The following is an 18,633-nucleotide window of genomic DNA, read 5'->3' as shown; positions in this document are numbered from 1 at the left end:
GAAATTAGACTATTCCTGACCAGCCCAATTCAAGCACTGCATTTAACAACAATCATTGGGCTGCTCTTTGCACAGTTCTTTCAAGGCTACAGGGCAGGCACCTTGACTGAGGAAATGCATCACATAGGGAACGTTAATGAACAGAATACCGTAGCTTAAAGTGTATGCTACTTAACCCTAGAACACTAATGATTTTTTTTTTTGTCCATCATCACTAATGCCGGGTATATTTAACCGATATAATATATAAAAGGTACTCTTCTTTAATATTTCCACATGAAATTTAAAAAAGAAAAAAAAAAACATGTTGCCCCCCCATGATAGGGCCTCTATCATGGGTGGGCAAAATCATTGAAAAAAAAAATGGGTATTGTTTAAAAAAAAAAAAAAAATAGGTTAAGGAGTTGGGAACTTCTCCTTTGCTCCATCAATTCCTAGGACATGTGAGAATGGTCTAGTGAAGGTACAATCTACTTCCAATTGTGGGAGTATGGGAATTTACCCTCTATCACTAAGAGGGTCGACACTCAGCGCAGCACTAGGTGCCGCGCTATGAGCTTGTATGTCTTGTATGTATGTCTGCTGTTTTTCAACAGCTAAAATATAAAGTAATGAAGGCCCCTCCACCTTGGGCCCTAGTAACTCAGTCCCACTCCCCCCCCCCCCCCCCCCCCCCCCCCTTGTGACGCCCCTGTCTATGATGTCACAGAGAATCCTGAAGGTGCCCAAAGACCCAGCCACCTCAGACATCAGCATCAGCAACATTACGAAAATCACATAAACATAATTGTCCGGGTAAAAATCACCTGGCGTTAGTGTGCTAGGGTTAAGAACATTTACACAAACATAGTGACATTCATAATTAGTTTTTGTCATCGGATTTGTTCTTTGCCTTTTTAAAAATGTGTGAAAGCATTATGCCGACATGGCTTCTACATCAGGGTGCCAAACCTCAAATAAGTTGAATTGAAATCTAATTGTGATTTGTGACCGCATTCGTGGCTTTCAGTGGTGGGAGCATGCCTGGCATGACACATCTTCACCTGGCTGCAGTAACCGTTGCCATGATCCCTGGAAAGTTTGTGCGTGACAACCCTTAAATAAATGCATGTCAGTTATCACCAATTCGCTGAAGATGCTAGTAACTTCAAACTAACTGCATTTGGCTGCACTGGTGTTTATGAATTTGCAATGAGGCTCATCTGCATAGAAAAAGGCAAATTTGGCACTAAATGTATGCATATTACCCAATTTAAATACTTGCAAATAGCACTGGAGCGCCAAGACACTATTTGCTTGGCAGTGCAGTCAGGGGAACATTTCACCCTTTGCTGGTGCTTTGAGAATCACACAGCCTCTTTTTGTCTTACTTGCGTGGGTTTAGCGGTGGCAAAGGCCGTGCAATCCTTTTGTGAATTAGCCTCTCAGAGTTAACTCAACACTGAGGATTTGACTGTGTAGCCTGCCTTGGAGGGCAGATACACATCTGAACCCAATCCAAGTCACAAAATGAGACTGTCTCCAGACTTAGAACAACACATTCCTTTCTGAAATGGCACGGCAACTATAAAATGGCAGTCACCCTGGCATCCTCTTCAGGTTCAATAAAAACACTTGCCAGCGGTCTCCTGTGTAGCGGTGATGCTAGTTCTCAATCAAAAGCGTGTATTGCACATGGCCATAAAGTGACCGACATGATGTGTCACACCCCATACAGTCGAATTCATGACATCATTATGACAGCAGCAACAGCAGCAAATAACACAGGAGCCTCTTGTAAAGTTAAGCGAAGTCCTCCCCCTCCCGTGCAAGCCCTCCACTGATGCAGGCACATAAAATGAACAGAACAGACATTAGGTTTGGTTTCCAGTGATGCCGTGGTCCACGTTAGTCATTGAATAAAGGCCGTGCCCAACACACAAAATGTAAAACAAAGTCTACATTCAGGTCAGTTCATGTGGTTAAGGCAGCAGCGTATACCGGTAGATCTAGTGGAGTGTCTAAACAAAGAGCTGTAACACTTCAGAGGAATTCATAGCATTCACTTCAAAGAGCCATTAGCGATTAGCATGGGCTTTACGGTACAGTATAATGTATATAACGTCACTGTCGGGCAGAAACCTTGCATCTCCAAGTTTCAAATTTGTATGTTTTTTCACAAAGTAAAGCCCTGCTTCATCATACAAGGCTGTCACACAAAAGTAGTGAAAACAGCCGGTCTACAAGCACTGTGCTTGTAGATCTGCTGTTTTCACTAGTTTATGATAAATACAAAACGAACGGTCTTGGACATACAAGGTTTCCACCCGACAACAACGATATATGGCTTCATATCAACCCCCTCCCCCCTCAATGTTCTTCCCATTCTCATCGCTTGCCCTTTCGTTCTCTTCATCCCTGCTTCCCTGCCTGCGTGTGACCTGGGATCCAGGCCCAAACTGCCCCCCAAACAACCACGAGGCTGTGAGCGAACGGATGGGTTCACTCTTTTCGTTTTCTCTACCGAACATCAAAGGAGGGAGGAGAGGAAAACATCTGGGAGCCAAAAGACATTGTGCCGGCGACTTAAGAGGAATGGGAATCTGGCGCACCGAGGGAGACGCAGAGAGGAGGGGGGAGGAGGGGGTTTAGGGGGATCGATGGAAGCTGTGATAGATGGAGGGAAGCGAGAGAGAGGGATGAAGTCTGTTTCTGATTAGGGTCCGGTCAGACATTAAACAGGGGAATGAGGTATGACAGCACACTGTGACAGCCAACTTGACATCTCCCACTGCCAGGCGTGTCCCTAATAGGATTAAGGGTACGGGGACAGCAACAGGGGCAGAGTGGCCCTTTGAGACACTATGCAGTTGGCTCCCCGATGGAGCCTCAAAGGATAAAACCCCCCCTGGAGTTCAATCCCAATCCTCTCTGAATAACAGCACAGACGGTGAGGGGCACCGCCACCCATCCAGCCATTATTCTATAATTTAGCTATAATTTAGCTATTGAAAAATAGCAGATCTACGAGCTTGTAGATCTGTTATTTTTTGAAAAGTCGTGAAAATGTGTGCAAATCTTTGAATATACGTATGTATTTTTAAGGAACATTTGTAACTCAAATTTTGCTTCTGGGGGGTCCCTGGAACTAAATATTTTGAGATGGAGGGCCGTGGCCAAATACATATCATTTTGGGGGTCCTTCACATGAAAAAGTTTGAGCACCACTCATGATTTTTCAAAAATAGCAGATCTACAAGCTTGCAGCACGGCACTCTGTGCCACGCTGTGAACTTGTATAGCTGCTATTTTTCAATAGCTAAAGCACAGAATAACGCAGTGACTCCAGGGCCCAGAATTTGGTGGGACACCCCTGCCCTGTCAGGCCAGCAGAAGATGTTGAAAGGGAAACTAGCCTTTACTTGGCTCAGGTTTCACCAGGGAACCTCAAACCACAAACCACAGTCATTTCACCTGAGTCATTTGTATAAGTTAGAGGAGGGAAAAAAAAGCAAAGCAAAACAATGACAATGCTATTCTAGGAGGCGTTCCTTTCTCTCTCAAATATGCAGCATCCTATTTCTAAAAACCTGGATTTGGTTTATTCTGTGTAATTCGCACTAGCGAAACAAATTACCTGTTTCCACCACAGCCACCCCAGTGCCCCTTGACGACTGTTGTCGTCGGGCCATCGGGGACAGTTTTAATTGCCTCCATGTCCACCCCTGTCAGACAACAATACAACATACGGCAACCCTGAAATCCAAACAGGGTCCAGGGCTGATCCTCACTCCATGCCTCATCAGAACCAGAAGGAGAGAGTGGACGACAGCCATCCTATGGGATCTGGATCTCATTATGGCCTGGCCTGCGACTGTTCAACATGTGAGCGATAAGGGCATTGGATAACAACAACAAGGCTTCTGCTTCCATTGGAAACCAACACGTCCATGATGGCAAGTCGCAAGGGCAAGATGGCCGATTTGTGAATGCATCACAATACCTTATGTGCTTATAGACTGGTTCTTAAAAACTAGTTAACACATTCCCCGCCATTTAACAATACCTTTGTACTCTATGGTGCCTCTGGTCTCCATAGACTTCCATGTAATTCATAGTGCACGGATCATGCACACCCAAGCCTAGATAATGCACCACGTGTGTCCACATTGCTCACAGCTTTCAAACAAAAAAATCCGAATGGAAATCCGTTCAGGCATTCATGAGATACAAGCCATTATGTTTTCCTAAAATGTAAACAAAGATGGCTGCCATGTTTGATAGATGGGGTTGCTATGGGGGTTAAACATGCAATTTTGCGATTTCTATCATGCCTACTACATTTTTTTTTTTCTTTTTTTCAAAATGGCGGAAATTCTCGGGACTATCGGGCCTGGCAGGGAAAGACATTGAAATAATCTCGGGACTATCGGGCCTGGCATGCAATGAGTTAAGCAATAGTTTTGTATACAAGAGGCTGTGGTATATCACACTCATAGCTACATGTGTTGTTGCTATTCCACAATGTGGTGTGCATTAAATAGCCATAGATGTGATATAAAATGATATATCATGGCCTTGAGTATAGTATTGCTTTTATAATGCGGTTGCTACTGATTTGCATCGCAAAATAATATTTTAAACAACTTATCCTGCCACACTAAAGTCTGTGCACAAACATTTCTTTCAGAGAGGCTACATCTGGAAATTAGACTATTCCTGACCAGCCCAATTCAAGCACTGCATTTAACAACAATCATTGGGCTGCTCTTTGCACAGTTCTTTCAAGGCTACAGGGCAGGCACCTTGACTGAGGAAATGCATCACATAGGGAACGTTAATGAACAGAATACCGTAGCTTAAAGTGTATGCTACTTAACCCTAGAACACTAATGATTTTTTTTTTTGTCCATCATCACTAATGCCGGGTATATTTAACCGATATAATATATAAAAGGTACTCTTCTTTAATATTTCCACATGAAATTTAAAAAAGAAAAAAAAAAACATGTTGCCCCCCCATGATAGGGCCTCTATCATGGGTGGGCAAAATCATTGAAAAAAAAAATGGGTATTGTTTAAAAAAAAAAAAAAAATAGGTTAAGGAGTTGGGAACTTCTCCTTTGCTCCATCAATTCCTAGGACATGTGAGAATGGTCTAGTGAAGGTACAATCTACTTCCAATTGTGGGAGTATGGGAATTTACCCTCTATCACTAAGAGGGTCGACACTCAGCGCAGCACTAGGTGCCGCGCTATGAGCTTGTATGTCTTGTATGTATGTCTGCTGTTTTTCAACAGCTAAAATATAAAGTAATGAAGGCCCCTCCACCTTGGGCCCTAGTAACTCAGTCCCACTCCCCCGCCCCCCCCCCCCCCCCCCTTGTGACGCCCCTGTCTATGATGTCACAGAGAATCCTGAAGGTGCCCAAAGACCCAGCCACCTCAGACATCAGCATCAGCAACATTACGAAAATCACATAAACATAATTGTCCGGGTAAAAATCACCTGGCGTTAGTGTGCTAGGGTTAAGAACATTTACACAAACATAGTGACATTCATAATTAGTTTTTGTCATCGGATTTGTTCTTTGCCTTTTTAAAAATGTGTGAAAGCATTATGCCGACATGGCTTCTACATCAGGGTGCCAAACCTCAAATAAGTTGAATTGAAATCTAATTGTGATTTGTGACCGCATTCGTGGCTTTCAGTGGTGGGAGCATGCCTGGCATGACACATCTTCACCTGGCTGCAGTAACCGTTGCCATGATCCCTGGAAAGTTTGTGCGTGACAACCCTTAAATAAATGCATGTCAGTTATCACCAATTCGCTGAAGATGCTAGTAACTTCAAACTAACTGCATTTGGCTGCACTGGTGTTTATGAATTTGCAATGAGGCTCATCTGCATAGAAAAAGGCAAATTTGGCACTAAATGTATGCATATTACCCAATTTAAATACTTGCAAATAGCACTGGAGCGCCAAGACACTATTTGCTTGGCAGTGCAGTCAGGGGAACATTTCACCCTTTGCTGGTGCTTTGAGAATCACACAGCCTCTTTTTGTCTTACTTGCGTGGGTTTAGCGGTGGCAAAGGCCGTGCAATCCTTTTGTGAATTAGCCTCTCAGAGTTAACTCAACACTGAGGATTTGACTGTGTAGCCTGCCTTGGAGGGCAGATACACATCTGAACCCAATCCAAGTCACAAAATGAGACTGTCTCCAGACTTAGAACAACACATTCCTTTCTGAAATGGCACGGCAACTATAAAATGGCAGTCACCCTGGCATCCTCTTCAGGTTCAATAAAAACACTTGCCAGCGGTCTCCTGTGTAGCGGTGATGCTAGTTCTCAATCAAAAGCGTGTATTGCACATGGCCATAAAGTGACCGACATGATGTGTCACACCCCATACAGTCGAATTCATGACATCATTATGACAGCAGCAACAGCAGCAAATAACACAGGAGCCTCTTGTAAAGTTAAGCGAAGTCCTCCCCCTCCCGTGCAAGCCCTCCACTGATGCAGGCACATAAAATGAACAGAACAGACATTAGGTTTGGTTTCCAGTGATGCCGTGGTCCACGTTAGTCATTGAATAAAGGCCGTGCCCAACACACAAAATGTAAAACAAAGTCTACATTCAGGTCAGTTCATGTGGTTAAGGCAGCAGCGTATACCGGTAGATCTAGTGGAGTGTCTAAACAAAGAGCTGTAACACTTCAGAGGAATTCATAGCATTCACTTCAAAGAGCCATTAGCGATTAGCATGGGCTTTACGGTACAGTATAATGTATATAACGTCACTGTCGGGCAGAAACCTTGCATCTCCAAGTTTCAAATTTGTATGTTTTTTCACAAAGTAAAGCCCTGCTTCATCATACAAGGCTGTCACACAAAAGTAGTGAAAACAGCCGGTCTACAAGCACTGTGCTTGTAGATCTGCTGTTTTCACTAGTTTATGATAAATACAAAACGAACGGTCTTGGACATACAAGGTTTCCACCCGACAACAACGATATATGGCTTCATATCAACCCCCTCCCCCCTCAATGTTCTTCCCATTCTCATCGCTTGCCCTTTCGTTCTCTTCATCCCTGCTTCCCTGCCTGCGTGTGACCTGGGATCCAGGCCCAAACTGCCCCCCAAACAACCACGAGGCTGTGAGCGAACGGATGGGTTCACTCTTTTCGTTTTCTCTACCGAACATCAAAGGAGGGAGGAGAGGAAAACATCTGGGAGCCAAAAGACATTGTGCCGGCGACTTAAGAGGAATGGGAATCTGGCGCACCGAGGGAGACGCAGAGAGGAGGGGGGAGGAGGGGGTTTAGGGGGATCGATGGAAGCTGTGATAGATGGAGGGAAGCGAGAGAGAGGGATGAAGTCTGTTTCTGATTAGGGTCCGGTCAGACATTAAACAGGGGAATGAGGTATGACAGCACACTGTGACAGCCAACTTGACATCTCCCACTGCCAGGCGTGTCCCTAATAGGATTAAGGGTACGGGGACAGCAACAGGGGCAGAGTGGCCCTTTGAGACACTATGCAGTTGGCTCCCCGATGGAGCCTCAAAGGATAAAACCCCCCCTGGAGTTCAATCCCAATCCTCTCTGAATAACAGCACAGACGGTGAGGGGCACCGCCACCCATCCAGCCAGTGGGCACGGAAACCACCCCGCTGGGTCTGTTTTTTAGAATGCACCGCAGCCTCTGCCGGAGAAGGGCGAACCGAACCGCCAACTGCTTCAAGGCCGTTCCGGGCCTCGCTCTGTGCCCGCAGGATGGGTGGGCATCAACGCAAGCCATCTTCATTTGCTAGTAAATGTGTTTTCATTTGGGTCCCTGTTTTTCGGGGCTTTTATGGAAGCACAAACAGCTTCATTTTTACAGCGCGGGGTGGCTGGGGAGTCACGCACCGCCTCGGCAGAGTGCAGGAATCCTAATGAAAGCTACCATGTGTGTGGGGATTAAAGCATCATCATCAATCATCAGCACAACATTCAATCATCGACGCTAGATCCAATAAGTAAACACAACTGCTGTTGAATCAAATTAGAAGTTATATCTTTTGACCAAAAATAGATAGATAGAAGAGGAGATTTAACCCACTTAGAACGGGGTACACATTATTGTGTATCATTATTTTATGCTTTAACTATTGAAAAATTGCAGATATACAAGCTCACAGCGTGAATTTTGACCCGTTTCTATAAGTGTCTTTTGAATCCTTCTAAGGTTTTTTGAAAAACCAATATTTCTATGTCAGCAATCTGGCCAGCCATTGTCAAAGAAAAGGTCCTTTTCACTTAACTGGAGCTCAGTTAGTCTGTTCTTGAGAGACTACTATGTCAGTGGTTGAAAACCACTATGAAAACTATGAAAAGGTTTGACTTTTCATGTGAAGGACCCCCAAAATGATATTTATTTGGCCACGGACCCCATCTCAAAATATTTAGTTCCAGGGACCCCCCCAGAAGCAAAATTTACAAATGTTCGCTTTGAAAATACATATATATAGATTGCACACATTTTCACGACTTTTTCAAAAATAGCAGATCTACAAGCTCGCAGCGCGGCACTCGGTGCCGCGCTGTGAGCTTGTATATCTGCTATTTTTTTTTCACTGGTTAAAGCATTCAATAATTCTAGGCCTAAATGGGTTAAGAATATAATATAATAATACAGAACAGAACAGAACAGAAATAGACTACAAATAGAAGAGAAGAGAATAAAGTGGATTAAAACAAAAGTCATATATTGCAGAGCAGGACAGAAGCAGAACAGCTCAGCGAGGTAAAATGGCTGGTCTGTGTTAGGTTTCGTTTGGGGAGGTTTTTTACCTGGTTTGGTGGGACATTTTTGGCACTTATTCAAGCCCCAGGAGGCACCCACACTGCCACAGCAATCATCCTGCTTGGTTAGGCCTGGCAGAGGCTTCCCACACTGCAACAAAACATCTGTGTTAAATCTCAAGTGTTTTGGTGTGCGTGTGTGTGCGACTGTGTGTGTGTGTGTGTGTGTGTGTGTGTGTGTGTGTGTGTGTGTGTGTGTGTGTGTGTGTGTGTGTGTGTGTGTGTGTGTGCATGCGCGCGTACTGGTATGACTATACTTGTGAGGGCCAAATGTCAGCAAGTACAGTATAGTAGAATTTGAGAAATAGACATTGTGAGGATAATAATTGTCCCGGTCCTCACAAGAGAAATGTATATTTTTATGTCCTGAAATCGATTTTGGGAGTTGGAGTTACAATTAGGAAAATATTCAGCTTGAGGTCAGGGTAAGGATTAGGTATTTAAAGGATGGGTTTATCGGTTATAGTGTTGGGGTCAGGCCTGAATTCATACTGCTCACCAATTTAGTGCACAGAAAACAGCGGATCTACAAGCTCACAGATACTGTAACATAGAACAGTGTTTCTCAAACTTACAAGTTTCAAGGTCTCCCCTTAACTCTGACAATGTTCAAATGGAACCAAATGGACCCGTTAGGGTCCATTTGGTTCCGTTTGTACACTGTCAGAGTTACAGACTTGTATGGGTCCATTCGGAACCCCCCTAAGGAACCTAGAGGAGAGTCCCTGGAATCCACTTTGAGAAACACTGACATAGAGCATCTATTTTTCACACACGACACAGGCATACTCAGGCTTTATTGTTGGCCAAAAAATGTCCAAAAATGGCAGTGTGTGTGTGTGTGTGTGTGTGTGTGTGTGTGTGTGTGCGTGTGTGCGTGTGTGCGTGCGTGTGTGCGTGCGTGCGTGCGTGCGTGCGTGTGTGTTCGGGCGAGTATGATGACAACAGTATTGTTGAGTGTGTCTGCATCAGAGCGTGTACGTGCACCTATCTGCGAGGACAGAATGAACCAGGGCACATCTGAGTCTGGTTAGGCAGGCGAGGACATAAACACTGCAGTCCCAGGAATAGAGCTAGGCTCCTGGCATGCCTCGTTAAGAAGCTTGCCTCATTATTGTGAAGAGATCCCTATCAAACCTCACTTACTGGACTTACTGGAGAATGGAGAATTATGCAACTTGAGAAGCAGCATAAAGGGACATATATTTTGCGTATATATTTCAGAAAACACCAAGTTGGCATACTGGCAACGTGATTGTGGGAAAACTGTAGGCAGGTTCTTCGGCATGCTAATTCAAATTCTATGGGGGGTTCGCCAAAGCCAAAGTGACTGGGAGGGAGTTGGACTGCGAGTTATCATTGCACACTCTCCGCGAGAGCACGGCAGGGATAATGGGAGTAGTACTCCAGCATAAACAATCGCGTTTCGATGGATAATCATCTGTACTGTGGATCACTTTGTTATTGGGACTGGAAACATGGAGACCTAAGGGGAAAACACAGCATCTCTCTCACAGCCAAACACGCAGAATCGCAGATGCTGCATTAGATTTAGGATTAGCCACACTCACGCACTCTCTGTCCCGGCCTTTCCTAACCCTATGTGACCGAAGTCACAAACGTGACATCCGAACTCTATCTCGGTTGGACAAAGCACAGTAAATCTCTGTAACGTGCCATTCTGTACACACAGATACATATACCCACTCTGTGAAAAACCTCCCCTACTGTGTTGCGATGGGAAGAACCACACAGGGGGGATTTCAAGCTTAACCTTTGAACCACCCCACCGCCCCCACCTCGCCGAGCGCATCCTAACTCATAACATGCCTGTGGAACACGAGATAGCCCGTAAATCCTGGGTACGACATAAATCAGAGCCACAGGCCCACTTCCTGTGCTAGACAGCGTCTATCAGATAGGCAGACGTGGCTGGAACGGTATGCCGCCCTGTGGGAAAACTACACTTTTTATCCCTGGCCTCCATGCCATGCAGGCACAGGCCAGAATCCACGAGGTGGCCAGGATCAGTGTGCAGCGACAGTGTGCGCATTATACATATAGTACTGTACAGTATATTGTTCATTATGGTAACAGTATTCCCTCCTTACCTGTCCATCAATGGTCTCTTGGAAGCACCTCCCCACGAAGCCGTTCTGACGGTTTTGTGTCCTGGCGGAGCCGTGGTCGTTCCCATTAGCGGGAGGAGGGTTTGCGCCGGTATGTCCTTTGGCGTGCTCGTTCTGATGCCCATTCCCGTGGCCGTTCCCGTTCCCTTGTCCGTGTCCTATTCCATTCCCAGAGTGCGAGCGCTGCTGGACAGAGTGAACCCCCTCGGTGGCGGAGGCCGTCTGACCGGGCCGCACCCTGGCCACCTGGTGGATCTGGACCTCAGCCTCCGGAGGGTGCTGGATGTGAACGTTCACCAGGGATGGGTGGAGAGAGACTGAGGGAAAACAGAGAGCATGCATCATCAGTACAATCCTGGGTGTGTTAACCACTTGAACTCTACAGTAGCATTCCTATTTCTGGGGCAAACATTCGACAAATGTGTTTGTAGGTTGGGTACTTTCGGTGAAGAGATTTGGTGTAGTGGGTAAAAAAGAGCGGACAGGGCTGATCCAGATCAATTAGTGTTAGTTTACTACTAAGTACAGAGAGTTTAAAACACTTTTTGGGGGAATTTTCACATCTACTCTGGAATTTGTGTGTACCCCAGACAGGTTTTAGGTGGCTTGCTTCAATATGATTTTAGCAAATGCCACCCCCTCCTATATATTAAAATTGGCTACTGGGAGGCCGGGCCAGCCGTTGGGCAGGCCGACCATGTACAACTCACTAAGACAAATTAACCATACGCCCAAATATGGAGTGTGTTTTCGAACCTCAGTGTGCCGTCATGGCATACGGTGCAAACAAATCAGTCAACTCAACATATGGGCACAAAAGTGGGCATGCCAATATGTGGGAATATACTGATATAACATCAGCGATCACCATATATGGGCATAAAATGGCTGACAGATACAGAGATCCGGTTGTCCAAAGTCACAGGCCGGACTGCTATGGCCATATATCATGTACATATTTGGGACCAACCAACTTCAACTTCATATTGGTCGGATCGGTGGTGCGATGTAGGTGTGAGCTCTATGCAGGGGCCGAACTCTAGATGTGAGCCTCCAACCTCTACTCCTAAAAAGCCCACTCAAAAGCAAACTCCACCTTAGACTCAGTGTAAAGTAACAAACGTCCCTCCTTCTCATGACGATAATTGTCCTTCTAATGAATGTTATGTGAAGACCTTCATTTTCGATTAGCCATTTCATTGTGTTAATATTTGACGCTGTTTGGCTGCGTTCCGTGGCTAAATGCACAAAGTAGATCCAAGCAGTTTAGTGTTGAACTCAATTATGCATTTCATTGCACAACTTCTGATCTGGGCATACCTGCGCAAAATAACATTGACCATGTTTGTGTAAGAAAGAGATTTTTGGAAGCGATGGAGGGTTCTGTTCCCTATCGATTCGAGCTGGAATACAAAGAAGACGAGCTGGATCATTTGCAGGCTGATCGTGCGAAAGCGACTCAGGAGCAGGCCGAGGTTGGTATGTGGACAAAAGAAATAGGCCTGTTACTGACGTTAGACATTTAAAATGAAATAACCAATAATGAAGCTTGACAGATTCCTTGGAAGGACAATTTAGGTCATGAGAAACAGGTCTGTGTGTTTACAACGAGTCTAATGTGGCATTTGATGTTGAATGGCCTGCTATTGGATCGGGGGGGGGGGGTGGTTGCTTGAATGAATAATTAGTGTGGTTGCCAGTAGGTTGCAACCAGACTATTGTTCTAGTCCGGAACACAAACATTGCGTAACAATGGCCAATCAGGACGCACCAAAAAATATTACGGTCAACATAGCCAATTAGGAATTAGGAAGCAGCATTCTCGGTGATGTCACCATTATAGAGTAAGTCCATTGAGTTCAATGGGGGAGTGGTAGTAGTTCGAGGATTAGTCAAGAAACCACACTCGCAATTCCCTGAATTCCCATCTGTCTTGACCATATATGAATTCTGTTAGTGTGGTTCTCCTAACAGAACATCATCAGGGATACAATCCCTTTTATGCCCATATGCAGATCCCTAAAAGAATCCCTTTTATGCCCATATATGGAGATCCCTGCCCTGAGTATCTGACATCACTGTGATGTCACCTGTTTATGCCCATATATGGAGATCCCTGCTCTAAGTATCTGACATCACTGTGATGTCACCTGTGATGTGTCAGGGGAACCACAGTGTCAGGCATTACCTGTACTGACAGGGGGTGCACACAAAAAGCATCACACAGTACCTGGATGTGAAAATGACCCCATTCCATCCTGAGAGTTAGATTAACATTCAGAATATGATTATGTGCAGGCATACAGTTTATACTGTAGCAGTGAGGATACTGCAAGTGGGCCCCCAAATAATTGACAAAACACTAAGATGTTAATGGTAATATAACATTGATATAAAAAAAATGTATAATGTAAAAAGAAAAATCGATTGATTTATCACTAAAATAAATATGTTTTGAAAATGCAGGAGGCCCACCCATCTGACAGATGGGTAGGTCAAGATTTCCAAGTGGGTCCTGATCCAGAAAAGGGTGAGAAGTGAGAACCACTGGTTTATAGTTTATAGTGAAAATAGCCGATCTACAAGCTCTCAACGTTGTGTGCTTGTAGATCTGCTGTTTTCACTAGTTTGGGTCCCGGGGGCGAATGTCTCATTTCTCTTTTGGGTCACAGGCTAAAAAGTTTGGGAACCACTGGTTTACAGTTCGCAGACTGGAGTTTATAGTTTCAAGTTATGAGTAGAGCCAGCAGAAGCCACAGCCAAGGGATTGAAGGCTGTGTATATACGTACTGTACTCTGAGAACTATCAACAAACATTTCACACAAACCTCTTCCACACAAACTCGATTTCATCATCACATTAGGAAATCTAAATGGGAGGAGAATGAGGCGTGCGGAGGCACTAACTAGGGATGGGACGCTAAGCGATATTATCGTTTATCGTGATACAAACACTCACGATAATCGTATCGTGGAGATTTAATTTAGCGTGATATCAGTCATGCACTGGGATCAATTCACCTTTTATTTGAAGAGCTGCATATCCAGTACCATTTAAGCTCTCTATAACTGGTAAAAGGTACTTATAAAATACGTACTTGATACATTGGAAAATGTTCCGCCCCAGGATAACAGACTTTAATTATCGCGACGATATCGTAAATCGCGATTTATTTTGTTACAATAATCGTGATATGAAAAGTTCACATCGTCCCATCCCTAGGAGGCACCAACAGAGACGTCCCTCTCAGCCACCGGGTTAAATCCAATCATGTCATTTTCGAGACCCAAAACAGATTTGCCGAGGAGTCGCGGAGAGATGTTGCAACGTGGTGAATGAGCGCCTTTGTCCGTCTGACACTGGAGAAGCATTTGTCTTCCAGGGTGTGCCAGGGCTTTTTCCCAGAATCCCTGACCTGCTCTCCCCTCTCATAAATCACTGCCTCGCGAACGGAGGTGAGCGAGCGATACAGGCCAGAGAGAGAACTCACGAATGCAACCCTTATCAAATGGACCAGGACCCCATGAACCATATCTGATATCTCCGCTGCTACGGGACGTCTTCACCCCTTGCACAAGAGTCTGAGGTGCTCTGCCGTTATTTATGAGTACACTTCATGTTTATATTTGACACTGCTTCAACCACTTAATTTTGAGAAAAATGGAATGTTGAAAGGATAAATAAATAAATAAAAACCTTCGCCTGTACTGACTGACGCCAAGGTTCAAGTGGTTAAATCGAAGGTTTTTACTATAGCGAAAGAAATTTAAATGGGCTCTTTCCATGCTATACGTACCTGAAGGCAGCATTCAAAAGAATTGCCTTTTTTTCTTCTTTTTTTTTTGCCTTTTCCAAACTCTCCTGAACTTGCTGAATGCAGCATCTTATGTTGAAAGATATGCCCTCTGTGTAGAAATCCATGCCGTTACGACCACATCTCCAGTACTGACTTGATTATGCAATGTGTTCAAGGTGGTATAAGCACCGAAAATAGCCGACCTCCAAACTCACAACGCGTCGCGCTGCGACGCGTTGTGAGCTTGGAGGTCTGCTATTTTCACCAAAAGTGCCCTTTTAGAAATGTCAGCCCCTGCCTCTCTAACATTCTCTGCACGTCCCTGCACCCTGGAACGAGGAGCGTTCTCTTTTACTTATTTATTATATCATGTCTAGCAGCTGCTCCCCCCCCGATCCCTCCCCCCCCCCCCCCCCCCGCCCCCAATGCCACTGGTTAGAACTCTCACTCTGTTTTCAATATTCACGTCTGTTGATAAAAAGAGAGTTTAGTGTGTGAACAACATGCGCGCTTCCACTGAGTCACCCATTACACGCTCGGCTCGGAATAGATTCTGACTTTGACTGCTGGCCCCCGAGAGTGACACACACGGAGACACACTTACTGGTAACTGGCCTGTTGCACGTCAGGGGACGAAAACACAAAAACAACAACAGCGAGAACAACGCGGCGATGCAAGGAACAGTTAAGTCAGTCCGCTAAATCAAAAACTTTCCAAGAATGTCAAATGAAGGATCGACACAGCCGTGGCTGATAAAAACGGATCGATCTCTGGGGGGTTGCCGCGGAATGAAAATGTTAGGGTTTTTTTTTTAGGCTGAAAAAATGTAAACGCGGAAACTGCTATACCCGCAACACGGGGTCTGATAACAGCATGGCGTCCCTATGGATCTCTGATGTCATGTTGGTGACATCATATTGACGATGCCAGTAATGCCCAAATATGGAGGGATGGTGGGACGAAAAACGGACAAAAAACTTCACGAAATATGAAAAAACACACAAACATTCACGAAATGTGAAAAATATTTGAGAATGGTCGAGCGGTTTCCGAGATTAGTCGCAGACGTGCGCGCGCGCGTGCGCGTGCACACACAAACGCACATCCAGAAGACGTTCTTCTAGACCAGTGGTTCTCAAACCTGGGGTCGGGTCCCCAAGATGATTAGCTTAATGTCATTTCTTTTCTCACTCAATGGTAAACAAACCAACACACAGTACAGTATATACATTGTATCAGCACATTTCTAAAGTGACAATTTAAGGACTTTCAAGGCCGTTTTAATACCAAACTGGCCAAACTGTCAAATATTAAGTAAGCATTGTGAAAATAGCCGATCTACATGCTCACGCGAGGCGTGTAGATCGGCTATTTTCACAATATTTATCTGTGGAACCGAGTCACATTAAATGTAATTCCTACAATTCCAAGTGCTTGCCAGGGTGGGGGTCCAAAGTTCAAATATGATTATTTTGGGGGTCGTGGACTAAAAAGGTTTGAGAACCCCTGCTCTAGACGGCTTGCCTCCTAGGAGCCATACCATTAAAAAAACCAAAAAAAAAAAAAAACAAACAAAACAACAGCTCTTGAGGTCAGTGCGCTCATAAGGAGCACATATGGAGTAGCATCACATTGTGGAGGAACGGGGGGTGGTCAGTGGAGGTCCCATGCAGCTCGGGACCCAATCCCAGAGCAACAGAGCTGGGTTCTCACCTTGCTGGTTGGACAGGGGCAGGGTATACATGGAGTGGGACGACGCCTCGTCCTTGCGGCCGCTAGGGGCTTGGGGGCGGGCGGCGGGCTGGGGAGCGGGGAGGTGGCAGAACTTCCCCGTGGAGTTGGACGGACACCAGCACTGGTCCCGGCCAATGCACCGTCCACCGTTGTGACACGGAATCTGACAAAAGACTGTGGAGAGGGATTGAGAGATAGAAAACAGAGAGAGAGAGAGGGAGAGAAAGGGAAGGAAGGGGGGAAGAGATACATTATTAGGTCATTACCGGCAAGAGAGTGTGTGTGTGTGCACATCAGCCATTATTAATTGCCTTGATTTATGCGTCTTCGTACACAGAGGCCCGCAGCGGTAATGAGAAACAGCAGGGCCGGTGCTAATAGGAGGCCTGACGTGGATCGGCTCGTGCGTTTCACAAACGGTCGATAATGGTAATGCTGCAGCTGACGGTTCCCCCGCTCTGAGCTCACCAGACACCTCGTTTCCACATGAGCTGCACCGAGCTCCAACCTCACCCCGAGGAGGACCATGGCCGCAGCGCAGCACCCCTCCTAGCCAACCGGCCAGCCAGTGATTCTCAACCTTCTTCATTTCAGGACAGGGTAGGGGTGGGCGATATGGAAAAATAAATATCACGATATTTTCCCAAGCTGTATCACGATACACGATCTTATCACGATTCTTTTTCATGTTGGTTTTTATGGTTCTTTTTCAAGTTACTCAACAGTACAACCACCTACTGTACAAGGTAACAAAAACTATAAGAAAAAGAAGTAACAGACCATTTAGACCAGCGCTCCTCAAAGTGGAGTCCAGGGACTCTCTGGGTTCAGTTTGGGAGGTCTACATTGATCCTTATAAGTATGTAAATCTGACAGTATACTGTACAAATAGGTTAGACCTTGATATTTTAAAGTTTGAGAACTACTGATTTAGACAAAAATGCAGGTTTAAATGAACTCTGCAATGAATATCTGTATTAACAATTCAACAGGATTTTTACAGGCTCCCTCATCACGACATATACGATATCTCTGAAAAGGCATATCGTGGAGACATTGTATCGTCTCAACGATATTTATCACCATATCGCCCACCCCTAGGAGGACAGGGACACCCAGTTGGAAATGCGTAAGTCCACGGACCCCTATTTGACACTAAATGTATCTCTACAATGTGAAATCCTTTCTTGTCTCAGAGCTAATGTTGTACAAATCCATTTGTACACCCCTGGAGTTACAGACACTTAAAAGGTCCATTTGCTTCCTAACTATCAATCATTTAGCTCGGGGCCCCCTGGAACTCCCGTCAAAGACCCCTGCGGGTCCCCGTACCCCAAGTCGAAAACCTTACATGTCCACTTGGCAATACTGTTGTCACGCAGTAATAATTACAACACTGAGAGCGAGGGTTCAACTGAGCAATAATTCATCCTGTAAACGACTAAGCAATTAGAATTATGTGTCAATGGAATGGAACACCTGCCTTGCTGACAGGCCAGGGTAGAAGAGAATCCCAAATAATATCAAAGCCCAAGAACAGAACATTTCAAAGGAGAAACAATTGGCTCTCGAGAAGAGAAGAAATCCTCACTGTCAGTGCCTCACTGAAATCCTAAACGTGTTTTGCCTGCAGTTTGTGATTTATGTTCTGCAGTCTACCGCATGTGAGCATGAAAGGGAGCGAAGGGAAGGAGAGAGGCGGACAGACAGACAGACAGAGAGAGAGAGAGAGAGAGAGAGTTACACTGTGAAATCATCAGTGTCAATTTACATTTCAGAATTTATTTGTAACTCTGAGAGTATACAAATGTAAGGATTTGGTTACATTTGTATACTCCCAGAGAGAGAGAGAGAGGGAGAGAGAGAGAGAGAGAGAGAGAGAGAGAGAGAGAGAGAGAGAGGGAGAGAGGGAGAGAGAGAGAGAGAGAGAGAGAGAGAGGGCAGTGTTAGCCAGATGGTGTTTGACAGAACTTTCACGGCCCCTTTAACTGCTCTTATCTTGTGGTATCTGGTATTGGGGCAGGCGGGCGGGCGGGCTGGTGGGCGGGTAGCTGGGTCTGTGGGGGAGGGTTGTGCCAGCCCGGCGCCCTACATACCTGGGACCACTCGCGAGTAGCTCTGACCTGACATCAGTTAAAC

At 45.3% G+C, this 18,633-nt stretch overlaps 2 protein-coding genes across 2 annotated transcripts in view; both read right to left on the bottom strand.

The window, feature by feature from the left end:
- arel1 (apoptosis resistant E3 ubiquitin protein ligase 1) overlaps positions 1–18,633 on the bottom strand; it is a 225,227-nt gene that overhangs the window by 80,122 nt on the left and 126,472 nt on the right. The window lies entirely within an intron of this gene.
- The window catches only part of LOC308305994 (latent-transforming growth factor beta-binding protein 2-like), a gene marked incomplete at both ends in the record, with an annotated part of 165,350 nt that overhangs the window by 78,438 nt on the left and 68,279 nt on the right, over positions 1–18,633 (bottom strand). Inside the window, 3 exons of the mRNA XM_080750893.1 lie at positions 8,822–8,924; positions 10,945–11,279; positions 16,474–16,668. Coding sequence (XP_080607019.1) covers positions 8,822–8,924; positions 10,945–11,279; positions 16,474–16,668 — 633 coding nt within the window. The remainder of the gene's footprint in view (positions 1–8,821; positions 8,925–10,944; positions 11,280–16,473; positions 16,669–18,633) is intronic.

The sequence above is a fragment of the Nannobrachium achirus genome (genome assembly GCF_963921795.1).
Source record: "Nannobrachium achirus genome assembly, chromosome: 20".
Classification (NCBI taxonomy): domain Eukaryota; kingdom Metazoa; phylum Chordata; class Actinopteri; order Myctophiformes; family Myctophidae; genus Nannobrachium; species Nannobrachium achirus.
This window is presented reverse-complemented; position numbering and strand designations above follow the sequence as displayed.